A 19,836-nucleotide genomic window follows, 5' to 3' on the forward strand; every position below is an offset into this window, starting at 1 on the left:
ATGGCTGACAAACTGAGGGATGAGTGGAATAGAACTCTTGATTGTGCAGGATATTTCTCAAATACACGAGTTATAAGGCCTCATTTGAGGCATTCAAATGTCAAGAAAGCTCAAAGAGAAAGGGGCAGAGAATTCCAAACGGTGGGGCCTAAGCAGAAAAAGCAGCCTAGAGGAAAGTAGCAGATGGTCTTTTTCCTTCTTAGCAGAGGAGTGCAACACGTTGCAGACCACAGATATAAATTCATTTATTTCTAGAGGGGAACTGGTGAGGTGGCAAGAAGACAGCTGGAGATCACCTTGGATTTCTGTTTCTTAAATGCCAGATCAAAACAGTGTAAAAACATGTAAATTTATGTTTTATGTGTAAATTTATGTTACAGCTCATTTCATGTGCTGTGCTGTTTTTGTTGGTCAAAAACACAACATTTGAAATTGCTCTTGCTGGTGGTGCATTGACCTGTAACATCAGATGTTGTTGCTGAATTTGTTTTGCATAGCTTTTATTGATGATACATCTGACAGTGATAAGCAACATTGTTTGCTGAAGCTATTTAACTTGCTCTCTCCTACAGGGTTCACCTCCCTCCTCCATCTTCTTTTTTTCAGTGCTGTTGTTGCCTCTTCTGTCTGGGATGTACAGCATTCTTGGTCTGATGCCAAGCATGCTGGTCCTTATTTCCCTAGCAATCAGACAGGCTAGTTCCCCTAGGAGCTGTATGGGGTGCATGCTAGCCGCCCGAAAACAGACATGTTGACAGCCAGCAATGCAGATAATTTATGGCTTAAAGCTATTAAATAAATGGCAGAACACATAGTGGATAAATAAAAGAATCTTTATGCTCTGTAAAATGTGTGTTTCAAATTTTGGTTTTGGTATCATAATATTCTTTTAATTGCAAGCATTCACAAAAAGTACTGACAGTGCAGAATTTACACAGAGTAGATCTATCAGCTCTCTAGCAGCTGCCAGCCTGTGTTTCTGTAGTTACTTTATGAGTGTTATACACCATACAACTATGTTTGATCATTGTGCAATTTGTGTGCACAGGTAATAAAGTGTAGAAAAGGAATGTCAATCTTTGTGGATGTCTACATGCTGTATGAATATTTGTGATAGGGAGAAGCATCAATGTCATCACCAGGGGAAGACAAAGACGTGCCTGCCTGGATTTCACAGCTAACAGCACTGGCTGCAAGTCACAAGACTGCAGTTACCAGAACATCATATAAGAGTGGTGTCGATAATATGGAAGGTAGGATTCATCATAGAGCTTTTTTTGAGTCATTATTAAGATTCAGGCTAGCTTCATCATTTTCTATTTATTGAGGTCAGTGCCATGTTAAATTTTTGTGTTTTGTAGTTTATAATGTATTTCCTTTGTATCATGTCATATGCATTTCTAATTTAATTCTAATCATTCAAACCAGTGTTCTTAACCTTTGTATAGATTTCCTACTCTGCTCCTTTTGAAGAGAAAACAGTTTATGTTGATGTAAACAGAGTTGGTGTAGAAAAGATCATTTTAAAATTGTTTTCAAATTCACACCTTTTCACTTTTTCTAGTTTCCACCTGACTAGATAACTGGTTTATGTCCTTTAGAATAAATTTGTCTTGACACCCTACATGTTTCAGATAATACAGACAAAAAGCCTCTGATGGATGGGATGACCCGTAAGCGACCAGGAACTGGTCGTAAGCTGCCTTCCCTCCCAACTGACCGGAGCCCTGTCAGTAGTGAACATTCCACATCTCACACAGACAACAGTCCGGAAACTGCTTCAAGCGTTCATCTGAAAAGCAGCCCTTTGGTACAGTTGGAGCACAGCCTCAATGGGTTTGATCTCACTGCTGCTAAGGTCTTGAAACAGTCCTACATACCGAGCAAGACAAAGCAAGAAGGAAATGGAAGTCCCCTAGAGTCAAAGTCTTCCACTCGAGATGCTGGTCACTCACTGCTGACAAATGGCACTCGCAGCAGCATAGACACTGAGCTGCTGTTACGAGACACAGAGACAGTCATGGCAGCCATGGAAGCCAGAATGGGTTTTCAGGACGGGAGAAGGCAAGATGATTTAGGATCTGATACTGACCTTTCAAGTACGGTGGCCTTAGTCAATGGTGATGAGGATTATGTTAAACCTACAAAATACCACAGCCCTCGGGAGAATTTAACACGCAAGTCCAGCAAAGACAAAGAAAACTCTAACGTCAAGCTAGCTGCTAAAAAATCTCTTGCACGTTCATTCTCTGATCAAAAATCAGAGTCTGTGGAGACAGCTGGTAGCAGCAGGTGGAGTGGCACAAGCATCTCCATGGTATCAGATATTTTAAGCCGTACAGACAGTTTAGATGAGAGCTTCCAGTCAGAAGCTAGTTCTGATCGTGGTGATTCTAGCTTCTCACGGTCAGGTTCCAAAGGAAAAGGCACCATCACCATGACTAAACCTAATAGGGCATTTGCACTTCGCAGGGCACGAGCAGATGGGTCAGAAGCAACAGAGACACCACGTAGCAACCGAACATCATCCTCTGCAGCATCCTCTACCTCCTCATCCCGCCGATCTTCCAGTGTTACTAGTACTGGGCGAACACCACATTCAGATCGACAACCATCAAGCCGAACCGAAGCCAGTCTGGGAGCACAGATTGTGAGAAAGGCACGAGAGAACATCCCACCAGCCAAGCGGGACTCTTCTTCAAATCGGAAGGATAGTCGTCGAAACAGTCTGAGGGGCTCCCATGGTACCCTTGCAACATCTGTTCCATCTGTAGCCACACCCACAAAGAAAGACCGTGACCTGAAGATGCTGAAAAGCCATCTTAAGACTGGCCCTAGCAGCAAAGACCTCACAATCACTGGAATAAACAGTCACAGCCAGTCACAGCCAGGCAGTCGGTCTGGCTCCCCAAAAGCTGCAGAGAGGCTGGCATGGAAACGACGGAAAGAATATGATCCCCGCAGGGCTGTGGCTGAGGCCAAGGCCAAGGCCAAGGATGGTCATCCCCAGTCTAAGCCCAAGCCAAAAGTGCAGCCTGCATTATACAAACAGAGGATGATTCGTTCTGCTTCCTTCACCAACTCTGTGGAGCTGTCAGGACGGGTGCGACATGAAACATATAGTGTTGACTCTACTTCCAGCGCTGAAGATCTCAGTTCAGCAGCCACTGCACCCGAGTCATGCCGTGATGCTGGGTTCCGCAGGGCTTTCATCCCATTCCATAACCCTCTGCGTGGGGATCGTCTCTCCCACAGTGCAGATGAAGATGAGGCTGGCCCCTTCCCTATGTCACAGGTACCTTGCATCAGCTTGCTTAAAAAGAAACTGTCATTAACCAGTCAATGTGTCTATATGTTGCATTGTCTTTTTTATTTTTGTTTGATAATGTGGTCATTATTTTATCTTGAGACTGCTGTGTGCTTTTGTAAGTAATGCTGTTTAATAATATAATCTGTATTAATGTAGCCTGCTTTGCCTTTTTTTTTTAATTACTTGATGCTATTCATACATTTTTTTTTCTGTAGTCAAGCTATGATCAAATAAAAGAAAACCCTTTTTGATTGTTCTTCTGCCAGTTGAATGTATAAGGGTAAATCTTTAAGGCTCTAAAACCATAAACAGGTGTGTCACATAGTTTATTAAGGTAGTTGTGTGTTTTGTACACTCTCTGAGGAAACAGACCAACTTATACTTCCTAGACATGCAGTGGTGTAATGCCTGATATAGTGATACTGGTAAATCTCCGTGGAAAATCATTACGAAACAACTGAAAGAATGACACCGACTTTGCTTCAATATATTTTGTGATAACAGATATGTGGTGGATGGCCTGGATGAGAAGGCCTCCAACTCTAGTTACTAGCTTGCAGCTAACCAGTGGTATGAGCATGGGTCTATTCCTCAGCTTTGTCAGTACTTCGGCCAAGAATAAGATCTGTAGAGTTTGTATGCCTTGGTTTACCTCTAGTCTTTGCATATTGTTGCATGTTGTTACCTCTTGCATGTCCAGAACATTAGTGCCAGCAAGTCTGGTGTGTACTGGATGGCTATATATATATATAGTGAGACTGTTGCACGTTGTTACCTCTTGCATGTCCAGGACGTTGGTGCCAGCAAGTCGGTGTCGGTGTCCATGACTCTTATGTTGCACAAGTCAGCATTCACCCCACCCTTGTCTAAACTCCACACCCCCTCTCCTGATACCCCTCCTCCATATTCTTCCACAAATCTGCTGCGCCGGCGCACCTTTGGGGCAGTGGATTACGAGGATATAGGAGGCAGTACCTGTGGGGCCAGTTCTCACAGAACACAAGCCAACAGCCCTCAGGTGTGTGCCTAGTTGATATCCTGTAGGATATATGTCTTATATTCGTCTGCTGCTACTTTTAAAACTCTTGTTATACTGTTTGGTTTGGTTGGGCATGTACAGAGAAATGAGTAATTAAAAGGCTGAAATGAAAAACAACCAAAACTTTTTTGGAGGAAAGGGCAATAGAACCAAAAATAGCAGGGTTGCATGTATTCCCAATTTGCTGTCCTGCAGTTAACTTGCTGGATAAGACATTGCAGGAATGACCTAAAAGCTTTAACTTGAAGTAAGTCTACTGTTAGGTATAAAATAAATGATATAAAAGATATGAAATAAATACAGTCATAAACTAGTCAAGATGATGATCAATAACAGGGATAAAGATGTCATAAAAAGTAGCATAGACCCCAAAGAGTATGCACCGGTAATTTCATGTAAAATTTTGCCAAGCAAATATCATTGTGAAGCATATTTTGTGAGTGCCTAAGTAGCAGCTCTGTGCTTTGGTTAATTGCATGTTTGTTGTGAGCAGAAATTTAATGCACACTTGTGTTCCAAATGAGTTGCCATTGATCGTCACATAGGGCTATTTGTGTTTTTTCCATTTAAGCAAGGTTGATGTGAAGAGCATGTGAGCAGAAACCAGGGCTTCTGCTTACGCAAAAAATTGCGTACAGTACGCATTAAAAGTTCGGAGGACCCCTTCAATTTTCGTCAATGGGGTCCCATTCAAATTTGGGCGAAGAACAGGGACCCCTTAAAAATCTAAAGAAGGGGTCCCTGGGACCCCAAAGAATTTAGCCTTAGCAGAAGCCCTGAGAAACCACATCTGTGTTTATCAAGGAATTGCAGAAGCTGCTGGCATTCATTTCAGTACTGTGGATAAACTAAATGTGGACTTTTATTTTAGATGAATAAGAACGTTTATCTTGGTGTTCTTTTGCTACAAACACAGTTATCCATACAAAAAAAGAAATTGTTATTCTTACAAAAAATACTGTGTTCTATGCAACTTTACTGCTGAGCTTTTCTATAAAACAGATTTGTAACAGTAAATATTTGTATACCCTCAGAGTACTTTACATACATATATTTGCACTTGCACACATGCACACACATAAGGTGGAGGAAACCAAAGTATCCAGAGGAAACCACAAATGTTCTGCCCTGAGACAGGCATCATGTCAAGAAAGAGGCATGTCAGAGTTGAGATATAAACCCACAGACACCCACTCTCATTGTCGTGGTGAGAGGTACTTCAGCCATTGTGCCACCAACAGCGTTACTAATGAGGAGGAGTAAAAGTAATGAATTGATGTTTTAAATTTTCTTGTGTAACTTTGTTTCTGATTAGATTCAGTGTATAGTACATTATTTACTTACATATTTGTCCAATATTGTGCAGTCGTACGACTCCCTGATAGTATCGTCTGTATATCAGCTTTCACTCAAACTCAAGACCTCAACAGACAAGATGCTCAGGAAACTCAGGTAAGACACTGATTTTCTGTGGCCAGTGGCTGCTGTTATCTGCTTTTGGAGGTTTACTCAGTCGTCTGTGATCAATCATAGCATAACTGGCATACCAAACTTTTTACAACTGATTTTCATCAAGATTTCCTGGATGGAATATTCATCTGTTTGCACCTGATAATGTAGCCACTGGCACAAGTCATTATGGAATAATGTACTCAAAATGTGAGGGACCAAAATCACGTTGGCTTCAAAGTATTGCACTATATTGCAGGATACCACAGTGTAGATGTTTAGTGATTTACTTTCCCATATGTTCAATATATTTTTTTTTATGGTACATGTATTTACTAGGGAACAAGACCGTTGCAGCATCACTCCATCTCCTACAGATGACTTTTTGGGCCACTCTTCAAAAGGTGAAATCCCTGCATGGAAATCAGCTAATCAAGAACTAGCTGGGGTGCTCAAAAACCTCCGCAAGATTGAGCACCATCTTCAAGGTATGATTTACTTTGTTACCTAAAATGTGGACTCATGAAAATGGTCAAACTTTGTTAATTCTAGGCACTTCTACATTTACTAATGGGTTCCTTCACACTTTTCTGTTTTCAGTGATTGATCGTACATTGTTCCAAGATGAGGATACAGACACGGATATATCTGGCATGTCTGCTCGTGAAAAGCAGAAATATTTCCAGGAGATTGAGCGCATTCGGAGTGAACTGGCAGGTTTCCAGCCCATTGACACACCCAGAACAGAGTCGCTGGACCCAGGCTCACCAGAAATGGCTGAGATCACTCAGGATCTTTGTTAGTGTTTAATGTGTAAACATGGCCATGGAACAAGGTGATAGGGATTCCTAAGGGTGTTTAGGGATAACAGTGTAATGCAGCCATTGCTGTTACACTAGGTCCAAGCTGGTGTTTGTCTAACCCTGTCTTTGCTGAAAATGTACAAGGCTTCTATACCCATTAGTTTATGTGTGGTAAACTTCATCAAATGGGTCTTGGTGTACAGCGCTTTCAAAATCAAGATTGCTGACTGTGGTGGTGATTGGTGACTGCCATTACTTTATCTCAAATGGGAGCTGTGGAATAGTGATGGTTTGCTTCATATCCTTTCCAATCATAAAAGCATCCACATATTTAGTAGACCATTTGGATAGTCGGTAATTTTAAAATACAGGCAGGGAAGGATGTTTATGCAGTCTAGCTTAAAGGCAAAGCAGGAATCTTTCAGACACTCCCAGACCTCAGAATCAGCAAGTGTCTTAGAGGTCTCACACTATCAGTACCTTCAAGGTGACATAAGCCAACCTGTTTAGCTGTGGCCTCTTAAGCTCACTTCTTGGCAAATTTGAGGTCTAGCAGCAGTTCAGTGGACATCACTTTTTCTATTCCTCTTTATATGTTGCTTGCAGAGTTTGCATTTTGTGATCGGCCACTGCCTGCTGGAAATCATCTGTGGCCAGTCAACTAGTCTCAAATTGATCTTCATTTACATTTGTCTTTGATTACATTGAGAATTTAGTGAAGTGACAAACCAAATTATCACTTAGGAACAAAATGGGAAACAGATGGAAATGCCTGTAGTGCACTGTGCAATCTAGTGACTCCAGTCCTAGTAAATGATCATTATTATTGTGCTATTTCTGTGATATGCCTGCATGGTGGTGCTTGTACCTCAAGCTCCTGAAACTCCACAGCTTGCTGTGGTGGACAGCTGCTTGCAAATGTGTATGCTTACAAGCTGTGATAACAGTTGTTATTGTGAAAGTGACTTGCTGCTTTTAATGTATACTTGCCTGTCAGTAGTGTTTTGTAAATACTTGTGTAATGTGCAGCATCCACAGCAAGTTAGAAAGCTTGTTGTCTCCACATTTCTCCCTGATCTCCTCCCAACCCCACCCCAATCCAAGACCATGTAAGCAAAATCAGGCTCCTACACAGTCAATATCATTTGATCTCAGCCTGTCTTGTAGAAATAGACTATACACGAAAAGGTTAGATTAAGTCATCCCAGGTTAGTGCAAGATTTACTGCTATATGTGATTGTAGGTTTTTAAAATTCACTTTTGCATTTATTTAAAAACTAAGCATGTGGTCTGAAGCATTCATTCCAAGATCATTAAACAAGCTTTTCAACATATTTTGCGTTAATGGTTTTAATTACAATATGTTTATTGATAAAACAGTGTATACATGAAATCTGTCCCATCTACACAGACAATTTTTGAAGCAAGTATCTTCATTCGGAGCTATGGGGTGACTTTCGTTTAGGAGCAGAAGGACTGTCCTCTGGCTGTTTAGTGGGTGGGCTGGTGTTGACTGCATCTTCAAACTTTTTGTCAGAACTTGTCTCTTTCATGCCTTTTGTGCCAACTCGTTTCACTGGGCTTTCTGCAATACAGGTAACATTACAGGCGAGATGTGGGTTGTGGCACCATCACAGGGTCTGAAGACACAAAATAGAGGTTACTGTTTTCAAAACCAATTCTTCACCATAAACATGAAAGTTCCAAGAGAATAAACATTTAACATAATGTGAAGTTAGCAAAAAGGTCCCAGTTTTTGCTGGAATACCTAGCATATTAAGAAACATCTTTTGTAATGAGTGGGTTAGGGGAGCTGTTGCCAGCTGCTTCAACCAGAATTTAAATTCACCTAGAAAAATTTTGGGACATACTCATCATGTAATATTAAAACACTCTCAATCTAGGATATATGGCATCAAATTTTGATGAGTTTTAGCAGGTCTCAAAAGGTGAATTATCTAAATCTTTTGTTCAGAAAGAATAACTTTATAATTGTGTAATTTTACTAATACTATAATTTACTGAAAGTAATTTTTATGTCCTATATTTAGGCCTACTCCTGAAGGAAAATGAAAGAATGTATCGCCCATTGCAAGAGAGAGATGTGGGAGGTCACACATACCATTTTTCTTGGCTGCTAATATTCCTTCAAGCCTGTGAAGTATCAGTCTCATCCCTTGCCTTCTCTGAATAATAGAGTTTTACATGCAATAAAAAAAAAAATCACAAATGTCTGCAACATGATGCATCATAAAAATTGCAAGCAACCCAAGACAGAACCTTCCAAAGTTTAAAACACTTAAATACCCTGAAGAGAGTTACATGCCTGTTGTAGCATCAGCCTCTCTGTCACTGGAGTGTCCATGTTCTGGAAGGGGAAAGTAAACCTGAAGGAGTTGTTCATACACTTCCACATCTTTCTTGAGGAACAGGCAGAGGATGATTCTTTCAATCTGTAAACACACAAGCAAACAGAAAAAGCCCAGCTTCTGTGCAGTCAACATGCAACAGCCATAGATGACAAAGCATTGTTCCTTGATTAATAAGCTGTGCTTGCTTGAGAGTAGAAAGAGGGGCACAAACCCAATGTGGGGGCCTGTTCACATTTTCAGCACCCTTTCATGGCAAGAGAGAGATGCAAGATGAGTGATAATGCAGGGCTTCTGCTAAGGCTAAATTCTTTGGGGTCCCAGGGACCCCTTCTTCAGATTTTTAAGGGGTCCCTGTTCTTCGCCCAAATTTGAAGGGGACCCCATTGACGAAAACTGAAGAGGTCCTCCGAACTTTTAATGCGTACTGTACGCAATTTTTTGCATAAGCAGAAGCCCTGTAATGGTATTCATTAATACAACAATTTTGAATAAAAGTATAAAACAAGATGAAGCATGCTGCATTAACATCTTAAACAAAAACCACAAATTGTCCTACTTGGATGTCAAGCACAGAAGAGAAAGAAACATACTAAAACCATGGAGGAGCATCTACATACAGACTTCCTAATGATTTTAAGTTCATTCCTTCATAATCATGTATGATTAGTTGCTTAGCCCTCCTCCTTGACTTGACAGGTCAAGTAAAGTGTCAGTGTATTTATGGGCCTCAGTAATCTACCCATTGATAAAACTGCCCCAACTTGGTTAGCTTGAGACAAGCTATCAGCATTGGCCCCATCCAATGTAGTATTTGCTGAGACTGAGGTATGGGCAAGCCTACCCAGAGATTGCAAATACATGGTTTCAGCTACCTTGGGTTAGCTGATTTAGCCAGTTCAAGTAGGGTAACAGGCTGGCTAAATATGCTTCATGAATACGCCCAAAGAAACAAGAAAACCTAGGGGTACAGGTATACCTCTGCCTATTTAACCCAAGACCTCTAGCTCTTTCCTAAGGCATTGGCAAGAAGTAAAAAACAAAGTTACTCTCCAAGTTTCTTTACCTTGTCAGCATACTTGTCTTTCTCTAACCATTCCCTAATGGTCTGCAGAGCCACATCAGTTGCTGCCTTCACAGGGTAACCTGCAATAACACAATGACACTGCAATGACTCAACCTAAGCTCACAGTCTTTGAGTCATCTTTTATCATGGAGTTGTTCAGCTCAAGCTTAAATAAAATAAATATGAAAAGCATGTCCTAATCAAAAGTAATAAAGGTATTAAGAAAAGGCCTGAAGGGTCCTCAATCAAAATAATAAACCCTTGGATCTTGTGTCACATCCTGTGACCTTTCTGTCTTAGTGGAACTAAGTCTGCATGCCACTGTGACTACAACTTGACAGAAGCATTCTAATGATAGTGTCAAGTGAACTGAGTTAACCTTTGACTAGAAAACACCATTGAAGAATACATAACTAAAGCAATCCCTGAAAATGTAAAGAGTTTATGGCAGAGCCACATTACAATCAGCAACCTGAACTTCACATTTTAAAATTTCTGAGACTGAAAGAACCGCTTTATAAGAGACTCATCAAACAGAAATAAAAGCTGCAGATTGGGAAGAAATGGCAGGAATGATGGTAGAAAGCAATGTATGCCAAGGGAGAGAAGTCTACGGAAGGGGGGTGGGGTGGGGTGACGATGGATATGACAGGCACATGAAGATAATAAACATTATTAGTGTATGCATTTACAAGTGAGTAAATGAATGTATTAATCTAATTAATGTTTTACATCAATCTAAGGACAAATTTACAAATTCATTTTTACAGACTTTCAAATGCTGAAAGATTCATATATTCAATAGCATCAATAAAGGTCAAACACAGAAACATACCATATATTCCTGTTGAAATGCAAGGAAAGGCCTGGAAAAAAAAAACCCTCACATAATTTCATCAGCAGAAAAATTACAAACTTTTGTATATTTTACTCCGAAAATTTGCATCCATTCTCTTCACCATTTTTGTCTTCTGTGGAGACCTCACGGCTTGAAAATCTTGTAAAATGCAGTCTGAGCATGGGAAAAGCAGTACAGAGCTAAATCCTTTATTGCTATAATTGGTGGTGTTTATGCTGTGTCACAAAGCTATGCAAAGTTAAAGATGATCTCTTACTACCCAACATCCATCCTGACAGTCTTCGCTACAATCATCTAACCACCACATCACATGATTGGCATTTCATAGGATGATGGACAAACAAGGAAATCAGCAACGTAGCAGAATACTCTGAATATGTAACTAGTTGAAACCAATATCAATGATAATTTTTTTTTTAAAGGCTAGCATCTGCAATTAAAAAAAATGAAAATGAGTTTATTACCAGAAAATAATGTTCAAAATCTAAACAAATAATGTTATTCCATATGCAAGATACAAGCCCTTGAAGAAAAGTAGATATACTATTACGGCAACACCTCAGTAGTATCAGGTCAAAAGTCTTTTACATGAACTGACTTCAAAAATAGGTACTTATTTCAAAATAATGATAATAATTTTAAAACACATTTTCTTAAACTTCAATTGTTATTAACATTTTATAAAGTAGCTCAGTTTGTTTCTAAACTAATAAAAGCACTATGTTGTATTGACCTGTGTAGCAATTTTAAATTATATTTCACATTTGACTTTAAAGCAGATCGGCTATATTGCTCTCACCACAGACTTAAGATTGTTTTCTTTGACAAGATTAAGGGAAGCCCGATAGCAGCTTTGAAGTTTGTCAGGGATTTCACCAATGGGTCCCACTGTATGTATAACATCTGAAAGCAAAGCAACACAAAGCAGACAGAGTATGTTCATTATCATAACAGACCTCCAATCAAGAATATCTTCCCACTATGTCATAGACTGGATGCTTTTTTAACCCCCTGCCCCCATCCTCCCCCCCAAAAAAAAGCAACAAAAAACAACTAAAAAAACTCTACAAGTAAACATATTTACACAAAGAAGTAGACTGAGGGTCATCTCTTGCTTTTCTCCCTCTTATGTTTGACCTGCAACAGTTTAACAATATCAGTCTTACGCTTTGCAGGAAGCTTGTAACCCTCTGTGATTTTGGCATCACCAGTCTCACAGCCTCCAAGGGTTGCACACTCTTTTTTCAGTTGTTTCCCTGCTGCTGCATGAATGGCTCCATCCACTGAAAACACATACAATATTGACACCATTCAAATATTCCCATTTTTCGGACAAATATACAAAATTTCTTGCTGTATTGGTGCTGCTTAGGTATAGTAGGTGTTTAAGGGAGGCCACACGAGGACCGTTGAATGTAAGTAGGTTCTGGACCAGTGGGTGCCAAAACTTTTCCCGTTTGTAATAGTATCAATATCCCTGTCCCAAACAATACCATTGCACATCCAAACATGACCAATACTTGACCATTTTCTGAATTATTTTGTTTAGTGTTCTTACCTCCTCCTCCTCCAAGCAGTGTTTGATTGGCAGCATTTACAATGGCATCAACCTCCAGTGTGGTGATATCTGCACGGATCAATGACAGCTTCTTGTTGAAAGCCTCATTCACTTTGTACTTGCTGATGTTTGTACCTAAGAGCAACCAAACTCATGCATTAAAAATTAATTCTAATTTTCTTTATCCCTTTAGCCAGTTTCATGATTTTGTAACTTAAATTCCCAGTGGACTGTGTACTTCAAAGTTTTGTGTGGGTATGAGAAAGAGAGGAAAGGAGACAGAGGGGGTGGGTGAGGAGGTGCATCATCTTTCTTATCAAATTTGCTTACTAAATTGCATCTCATTTTCATTTTCTCAAAAATACTCTTAAAAGACAAACCTTTTTCTGCTGACTTCGATTTACTTGTCTTCAAGTTAGCATAATATTCTGGCCATGTAGGTATATCGCTAAGGGTTTTGAAATCCTTGGGACCACAAGCAGAAAATTCTCGTTTTTGTTCCAGTGTCATGTTCAGATAGTTTTCTGCTCCAAAAAAAATGTAAACATCCATAATAAGCAAGGCTAAAAAGCACCATTTAACATCTCTTCTCATAAAATCTCCAGCGTTAAACAGAATTATAGAATTCAGCTAGAAAACAGAGATTACCTGCAGTCCTCAGCTGCCTATTTATATGGATGGGTTGCACACACATTTTATCTCATTTAAAAACATAACTATGGTCAAAAATTTCAAAGGCCTTTTTGATATATTTTATGAGAAACAAGACTTTAGGAATTTTGCAATCCAATTACAATAATAATATAATTTGTCTGGCGCATTTCCCTCTGACAAATGGTGGTCTCGACAAATTTATATAATACATGAACTTATCAGAAAACTTATATAGTACTGTTTCCTAGCTAGAACAAGGCTCACTTCCTTTTACAAAGACCAAGTAACACCTTAACAAACAAAAAAAATACTCTCTAGTGCACCAACCTCCTTCTATCACAAACAACACACATGCATGCAGGCACGCACACACACACTCTAGAAAGAGGACAAGAAAACACCATCACTAAGGCATGGCAAGAAGAAAATTAAAACAGAAATGTCTGACAGGAGTAAGTCTTCAATGCTTTTGTTAACATCTGACCGCATTACTTTGGGTCTGCTACAGGTTTCCTTGGTGTCCAATGGCATGATCTTCACTACAGCCTCCTTCTTTGAACACATGGGAAGGTGGCTTGATAACATTACGGCAAAATTGCTGTCATACCATTTTTTTTTTCGAAGCACTTTTCACACATTTATTTCCTTATAGGCTTTGTCCAAGCTGTTCCAGATATCTTCATCCACATATCAATGTCCAGTAGAACTGTCTGTTTTCTCTCCTTCCTGTCTTAAAAAATGTTGATGCATGTCAGTGTGCGACCACATCATCAGTGCATTGTCCAACAAAGTGTTTGGTATGCACCCCTCACTAGGATGTTAAAGCCAGACCCTTATGAAGTAGTCTCAGTTCCTTGACTCCTATGTCCTTACATTTTGGTTTTTCTAGCTCTGGAAACACGTGGAAGGTGTTCCCAATGGCAGTATCTTATCGTTTTACATCCTCCATTGACCATCCTCACAGGCTGTCATTAGCAAATCATTCTAGTTCTTCTATGTGATTTGCTGAACAAAAAGGATAGCAATATACAGAAGAAGGATTTTCAACAAGAAGTCTGAGAATGCCAGCAAGGTTTTACACTTTTCCTCTGCAGTGCTGCCTCCCCTTATCTCGTACTAATATGCTGTTATTGTCTGACAGGAATCTCAGAGTAATTTTAGATATGTCAGTGTCCTTTGAGAATCATGTTAAATCAGTCTCATAGTCCATCTTTCTTAAACTGTACAGGATCAGCCACATCAGGCATCTCCTCTCTGTTGCTTCCACCAAGCAGCTTACATTAGTTTTTTGTCCTGGCTTGAATATAGGACCTCTCTGCTCATGGACTTCCCTGTCTGCCTATTCAACAAGCTCCAGATAGTTCAGAACAATGCTGCTCACATTGTATTTTGCATGCAGATAGCCGATCACATCACATGACTTCTGAGCAATCTGCACTAGCTGCCAGTTTGGGCTCACACTTAACTGAAGATTGCTATTCTTTGCTATCATGTTGTTCACGGCCTTGCCCCAATCTCTCATAGCTTGTGTCACCCTACCAGCCTGGTAAGTCAGTTTACTTTGCCCATGCCAGTCTTCTCACTGTCCCGTATATCAGAATGGAGAAGTTTGGCCAATGCTCATTCTACTTCTCTGGCCCCAGTATCTGGAATGTTCTGCCTTTGTATCTCTGTACACCAGGGATGCTATATGCTTTCCGGTCTATCTCTTTAGGCAATAGTAGGTCTATCCTGAATGTCCTTTCTACATATACTCCTATCCCTACATTCTTTCATGTTTTTGACATTGTTAGATTACATGTGAGTGTATGTTTCTGCCTGTTGTGATGTCCAAAAGGCCTCATTCTCTACTACCCTCTGTAAAATTCATCAAGCTCGCCTCTGTGTGGGAAATGTGCTGTATATATCCTATTATTATTGTTGTCCTACCTGATACTAAGTTCTGCCATGGTAATTTTAGGGCTATAATATGTGGTGCTTTCAACTTTCAGCTTTTTCAACTTTGTTTAAAGAGGTTTTTATTTTCAGTGTCAGTAACATTGGCGGGATGGTAGATTACTTTGTTATAGCATGGTGTGGCTTTGACTTCATCTTGGGAAAAGTTGTTTATTAATATGTCTTCATTTACTGTATTGTTGGTTGGGCCGTAACGTTTGCTTGCAGCACTTTTCATAAAGGTGTCAAAGAAGGATCTATGAAGCTAATAGAGATATTGCCTGCATTTAAGTGACACTAAACTGAATTTATTATTTTGATAATGCATTACTATAAAAGAATCAAAATAAATATGCTAATGTACTTTATCAAGATTATCCACATTTATTTGTCGTGATAACATCAAATTAACAGCTTAATATCGCTCTTACCCTGGGGTTTGTAAACAACTCTCTGACAAAAGTGGGAATATTTCGAAGATGATGCTTCGGATACTGCGCAGCTGAGGACAATAAAGTCTATAACTGTTCAAAAAACAAAACGTCTTATATTGCTTTGTAATGAACCATTTCATTTTAAAAAATAACATATCAGTCAAAACCTTTTGCATCTTTCGCTTCTGGGTCTCTAATTTCTGCTCGTGTATTCCGAGGTCGAGGCAACTGTAACTGTGTTGGACTTGTTTTTTTCTTGGGACTTTTGGTGTTCGAGTTAGGTTTATCCATAGTCCACAGTTTCCTTCCAGTTAGTTTGTCAGGCCGTTTGGCACCAAGCAGCAAAGATGAACAAATGGACGGAATTGTGCTGCGAAATGTCGAGGATAAGTAGCGAGGCGACCAGACAACTCGGGGCATGTCGTTCTTCTACAGTTGTCTACCTTTGCGCGGTCAAGGGTCAACAGGAGGTGAGAGAAGGAGGGGAGGGCTCACCGCTCATTTGAAACGGTTCTGTCTGGCAAGTGGCAATACTTATACATTCTGCAGCTTTTCTCACTATTTTTTCGGGACAATACTCAAATAATACATTATATTTTCTCAAATAAAGTAACTGCAGATATCATCGTAATATATATATATGCTAAGAATTCTATATATTTTACGGTCAGTATATACTGCCATTGATCACGTCGGATTCTGTTTTACGTCTACTCAATAATAGCCAATGCAAAATTTGTAAAGCACAAACTCACACTCCTAAGAGCATGCTCTTAGCGCTTAAAAACAAAAACGAAACATATTAAGGTGACCAGACGTTTCGGGGGCGAAAGCGGGACACGTGCCGATGATGGTGTCGTCAACGTCCAAGAACGCCGAATAAAGTGATTTTTAAAGACAAGACATTTCATGGACTTGCGGGACGTCTGGTCACCTTAACAACATACAAGGGACAGCAAAACAAATAACATGAACTATATATAAACTAAACGAGAAGACTAAAATCAAATACAGAAAACACAAAGAGGAACCAATAAATAACAAGACCAAGAGCTGAGAGTATCATGATATTGCGAAAGGAAGGGTGTGACAAAGGACTAGCATTATGAGAAAGGTTGTTATGAGTAATGTTTACGGAAAAGGTGAGTTTTCAGTACACATTTCAAGGATTCGATAGTGGGGTAGGTGGCGGGTATGGAAAGGGAGAGAGTTCCATTGTTTCACTGCACAAATCATGTGGCCGTATGTTGCTGTTTTGGTGACAGGAAGAGTAAGGAGACGATCGTCAGACGAGGAGCGGAGATGTCTATCTGGGATGTAAGGGAAGAGCAGTTCAGAGAAATAATCACGAGCCAGCAAAGAAATTAAAACACAGCACGGACAGTTTGTACTGGATGCCAGAACGGATGGGAAGCCAGTGTAGACAACGAAGGAGAGGGGGTGTGGTCCCATTTCCTGGCTGTCAGCACCAGACGTAACGCAGTGCAAAGAGAAAAAGAGCGAGCGAGCGAGAGAGAGCATAGAGAGTATTGAAGGCAAATGAAAAAAAATCAATAAACAAAGAAAGAATAGGAAAAATAAGAGAGAAAAAATAAGTATAGAGGGTGGAGAGGAAAAGACGGCCGCAATCGATGCCTGGTCTTCAAATTAACTGTTTAACTGCCGAAAGACATTTTACCGAGTTCACACTCCATGTGTGTACAAAGCTTTTACAATTTCAGTTTTCAAGTCCGCCATCACCACTACCAAAGTAAACAGAAAACACTTTGTTCTTAACGTTGAGTGAATGTTGGTAAATATTTTCATCGTGCCACACTTAACAAAAAAAAAACACACCGTCCCACCCACCGACCTCTCCCTCTCTCACACAGACACAAATATCAAGGAAGTAGATCGAAAATCGCACGTCTCTACATTCGTCCGTTTAACGACTCCGTGTACTTACCTGATCGTAAAAAAGAACATCCCGGCCATCATTGCACTTACATCCTGACAGCACTTCAAGTTCACTATTTCTCTTTTTATGCTTTAACTCAGCAGTGCAGGCTTCAATTGGTGAGAGCGAGTCTTTTTGCTGACAGTTGAGGACTCACTGATGTTCTGTACATAAACAAATAAACAGTCCAAAACTGTTAAGTCACTCCTATAATTTCGTAAATGAATCGTTTGAAGTGATTTTGAAAAAAAAAAAACGAAATAAACACGTGGGATGCTCAAACTTACACAAACTATAGATGTAACCACAAAGAGAAACACTAACACAACAAATAAACACTCCTGTCATTCCTTTATCCTTTAAGAGGCATCAGTTGAGCGGTTGGTCTGTTGGAAGGTTTTGCAGTTGACTGTTGAAGCTGTCATCAGATTGATGTCATCGATACCATAGGTTGCACATGGACTTCCTACAGATAGAAATGAAGATGTGATGGTTATTAATGGTTTCTCGCATGGTGCTCTCCTGAAAGTAACCTAATAGAAACCTAAATCAGAAATGATTTTTTTTATAAAGAAACAGTTAAATCATAAAACAACTCATTGAATCTTCGTTCTGTATGGATGTTAAAAGTTGGCTTGACTCTATTTGTGTATCCTCCCTCGACTGTCGTACATATTAGTAGCTTTGGTTTGGTAGCGGTGAACTTTTCACAGACTGTGCGCTTTTCCAAACAGCACGAGCGAGAGGGTACATGCTTAACGGACACCCACTGTCGTGTGGAAGAAAATCCCCTTTGATTGTCTAGTAGTACTGCGCTCAACGAGCTCTTGATTACACTTGACAGAGTCTGCCACGAGGAGCTGTGGCATGTGAATCAACAAGAAAAAAAAAACAACAACAAAACAACAGCAACAACAAAACAGCAATTCACTTCTTTGTACTGTCAATTGGGTTACTTTTTCTATTTCTTCAGGGCCCACCCGTTGAGATCTAGTACTTCGTCACCCAGAATTTTTTCTTCTTCTTTTACTTTTGTCGCCCTAGAAATTTTTGGGCTGTGAAAGCAACACCTCTTTGATATTTCCAGCGAGGGAATCTACATCATAGTCCACCATGTGCAGAGCCGTTAATTCACCCTCATCTTGTCTTTGAAGACCTTTGCAACGTTTAATTTTGTAGGTTTTCCAAGTCAATTCAGGGACAGGCTGCCTTTCACAATGGGTCGAACTTCTTCGTAGAAAGCGACAAAAAAGGCATGTTTAACCAGTGCAAAATGATAGCATAAAGCATCTCAGTACACAAAACATCGAGAACAAAGAAAGCAGGTGGCAAAGGTGGAGAAAGAAGCGAGTATCTTGAATAGGAGGTCTTGAGTTCCTGAAACTTCGATACTATGCGGATTAATGGATCATGAGAGGGAGGAACATAGTATTTTATGCGAACCGACAAGATTACACATATAGGCAATGTAAACAGGAGCTACGTGTTAAAAAATATCTGAACCTCACAAACTACTGTGCCAATGGACCACCCTGGATTTATATATGGACTAGGGACAAAATTGCTCAACTGGAACCCCAAACGAAGTCTGTTCTTTTTAACAAGGAAAAGGCCTTTTAGTAATCTAAAGAGTTAGAAGTGTGGAACGTCAGAGCCATAGAAGAAAACGTTTACATGGAGTGTTGGTAACAGGTAAGGACTCTTTCGCAAATTATTCGTACGACTAATGTTGTTGTAAAAATTTTCAGGGTTAATAGTTTATTTGACCTATTTAGTGTGAGATAATGATAGGTCGTATATTTGGTGAACAGCAATTGAACAGTACTGGAGATAATGGAGGCTGAGGATAACACTAAAACCAAAGATGAATCTTTTTTTTCTCACATGCACTCGCACCTTCCCACTCTCGCACAAATAAACGCACGTGCACTTTGCCCTCTCTCGTACACACAACCCTATCCACCTCCTCTTGAACCCCTCTTCCTTCTCACCTTTCACTCACATGCAACGACACTTGTATAAAATAGAGTAAAAAAAAAAAGCTGTCGACCCTTGAAAACGTTACCAAGCGTAAAACTTGAACTTATTCGATTTACATTCCTGCGTACATCTACATCATTTATTTCATTAAAAAAAAATAGTAGTATATTTTGGTCGTTAGGGACTGAGATGTTAGATCAGAGCCAGCTTTATGTAAGTATCGACGGTGCCCATCTTCTCTCCATCGTTGCCTTTCCTTCCCCTAACCCTCTGTGGAGTAAGGGTAAGTCATTCCCGATATCTGGGTCGACCGGGAAAAGGCCACTGCGCCACACGAACATCGAACCGAGTGACTCTGCATTGGATGTTCTAACCACTCAGCAATCCTCTTTAACCTCGCTAGAATACAGGCTACCTGTCGCGTACAAACCTGCTGCACGCTTC

The 19,836-nt window shown here is 40.0% G+C and overlaps 2 protein-coding genes across 6 annotated transcripts in view; one reads left to right on the plus strand and one right to left on the minus strand.

Annotated features, from left to right (window-relative positions):
• Positions 1 to 7,935, plus strand: part of LOC112570276 (centrosomal protein of 170 kDa protein B-like) — a 40,130-nt gene extending 32,195 nt beyond the window's left edge. The window contains 6 exon segments of the mRNA XM_025248656.1: positions 1,118 to 1,253; positions 1,635 to 3,295; positions 4,101 to 4,328; positions 5,716 to 5,801; positions 6,138 to 6,286; positions 6,399 to 7,935. Of these exon segments, the coding sequence (XP_025104441.1) occupies positions 1,118 to 1,253; positions 1,635 to 3,295; positions 4,101 to 4,328; positions 5,716 to 5,801; positions 6,138 to 6,286; positions 6,399 to 6,601 (2,463 nt within the window). The 3' untranslated portion in view covers positions 6,602 to 7,935.
• On the minus strand, positions 7,934 to 17,858 carry LOC112570681 (macro domain-containing protein CT2219-like). Of its 5 annotated transcripts, none has more exons than XM_025249244.1 (10): positions 17,737 to 17,858; positions 17,422 to 17,576; positions 12,834 to 12,977; positions 12,454 to 12,588; positions 12,062 to 12,178; positions 11,695 to 11,798; positions 10,872 to 10,902; positions 10,037 to 10,116; positions 8,928 to 9,054; positions 7,934 to 8,186 (listed from the first exon to the last, which is right to left on the minus strand). In XM_025249244.1, exons 3-10 carry the CDS (start codon positions 12,961 to 12,963, stop codon positions 8,035 to 8,037), a joined length of 876 nt encoding a protein of 291 aa, XP_025105029.1. In that variant the 5' UTR covers positions 12,964 to 12,977; positions 17,422 to 17,576; positions 17,737 to 17,858; the 3' UTR covers positions 7,934 to 8,034. The 5 variants fall into 5 exon arrangements, with proteins under 5 accessions (XP_025105029.1, XP_025105024.1, XP_025105025.1 ...); XM_025249240.1 differs by lacking the exons at positions 17,422 to 17,576; positions 17,737 to 17,858 and adding exons at positions 8,724 to 8,787; positions 15,644 to 15,924 and having other exon boundaries at positions 8,044 to 8,241; XM_025249242.1 differs by lacking the exons at positions 17,422 to 17,576; positions 17,737 to 17,858 and adding exons at positions 8,724 to 8,787; positions 15,644 to 15,924 and having other exon boundaries at positions 8,049 to 8,186.
• Positions 17,859 to 19,836: the final 1,978 nt, after the last annotated feature.

Source organism: Pomacea canaliculata, linkage group LG8, assembly GCF_003073045.1.
Source record: "Pomacea canaliculata isolate SZHN2017 linkage group LG8, ASM307304v1, whole genome shotgun sequence".
In the NCBI taxonomy this organism is placed as follows: Eukaryota; Metazoa; Mollusca; class Gastropoda; order Architaenioglossa; family Ampullariidae; genus Pomacea; species Pomacea canaliculata.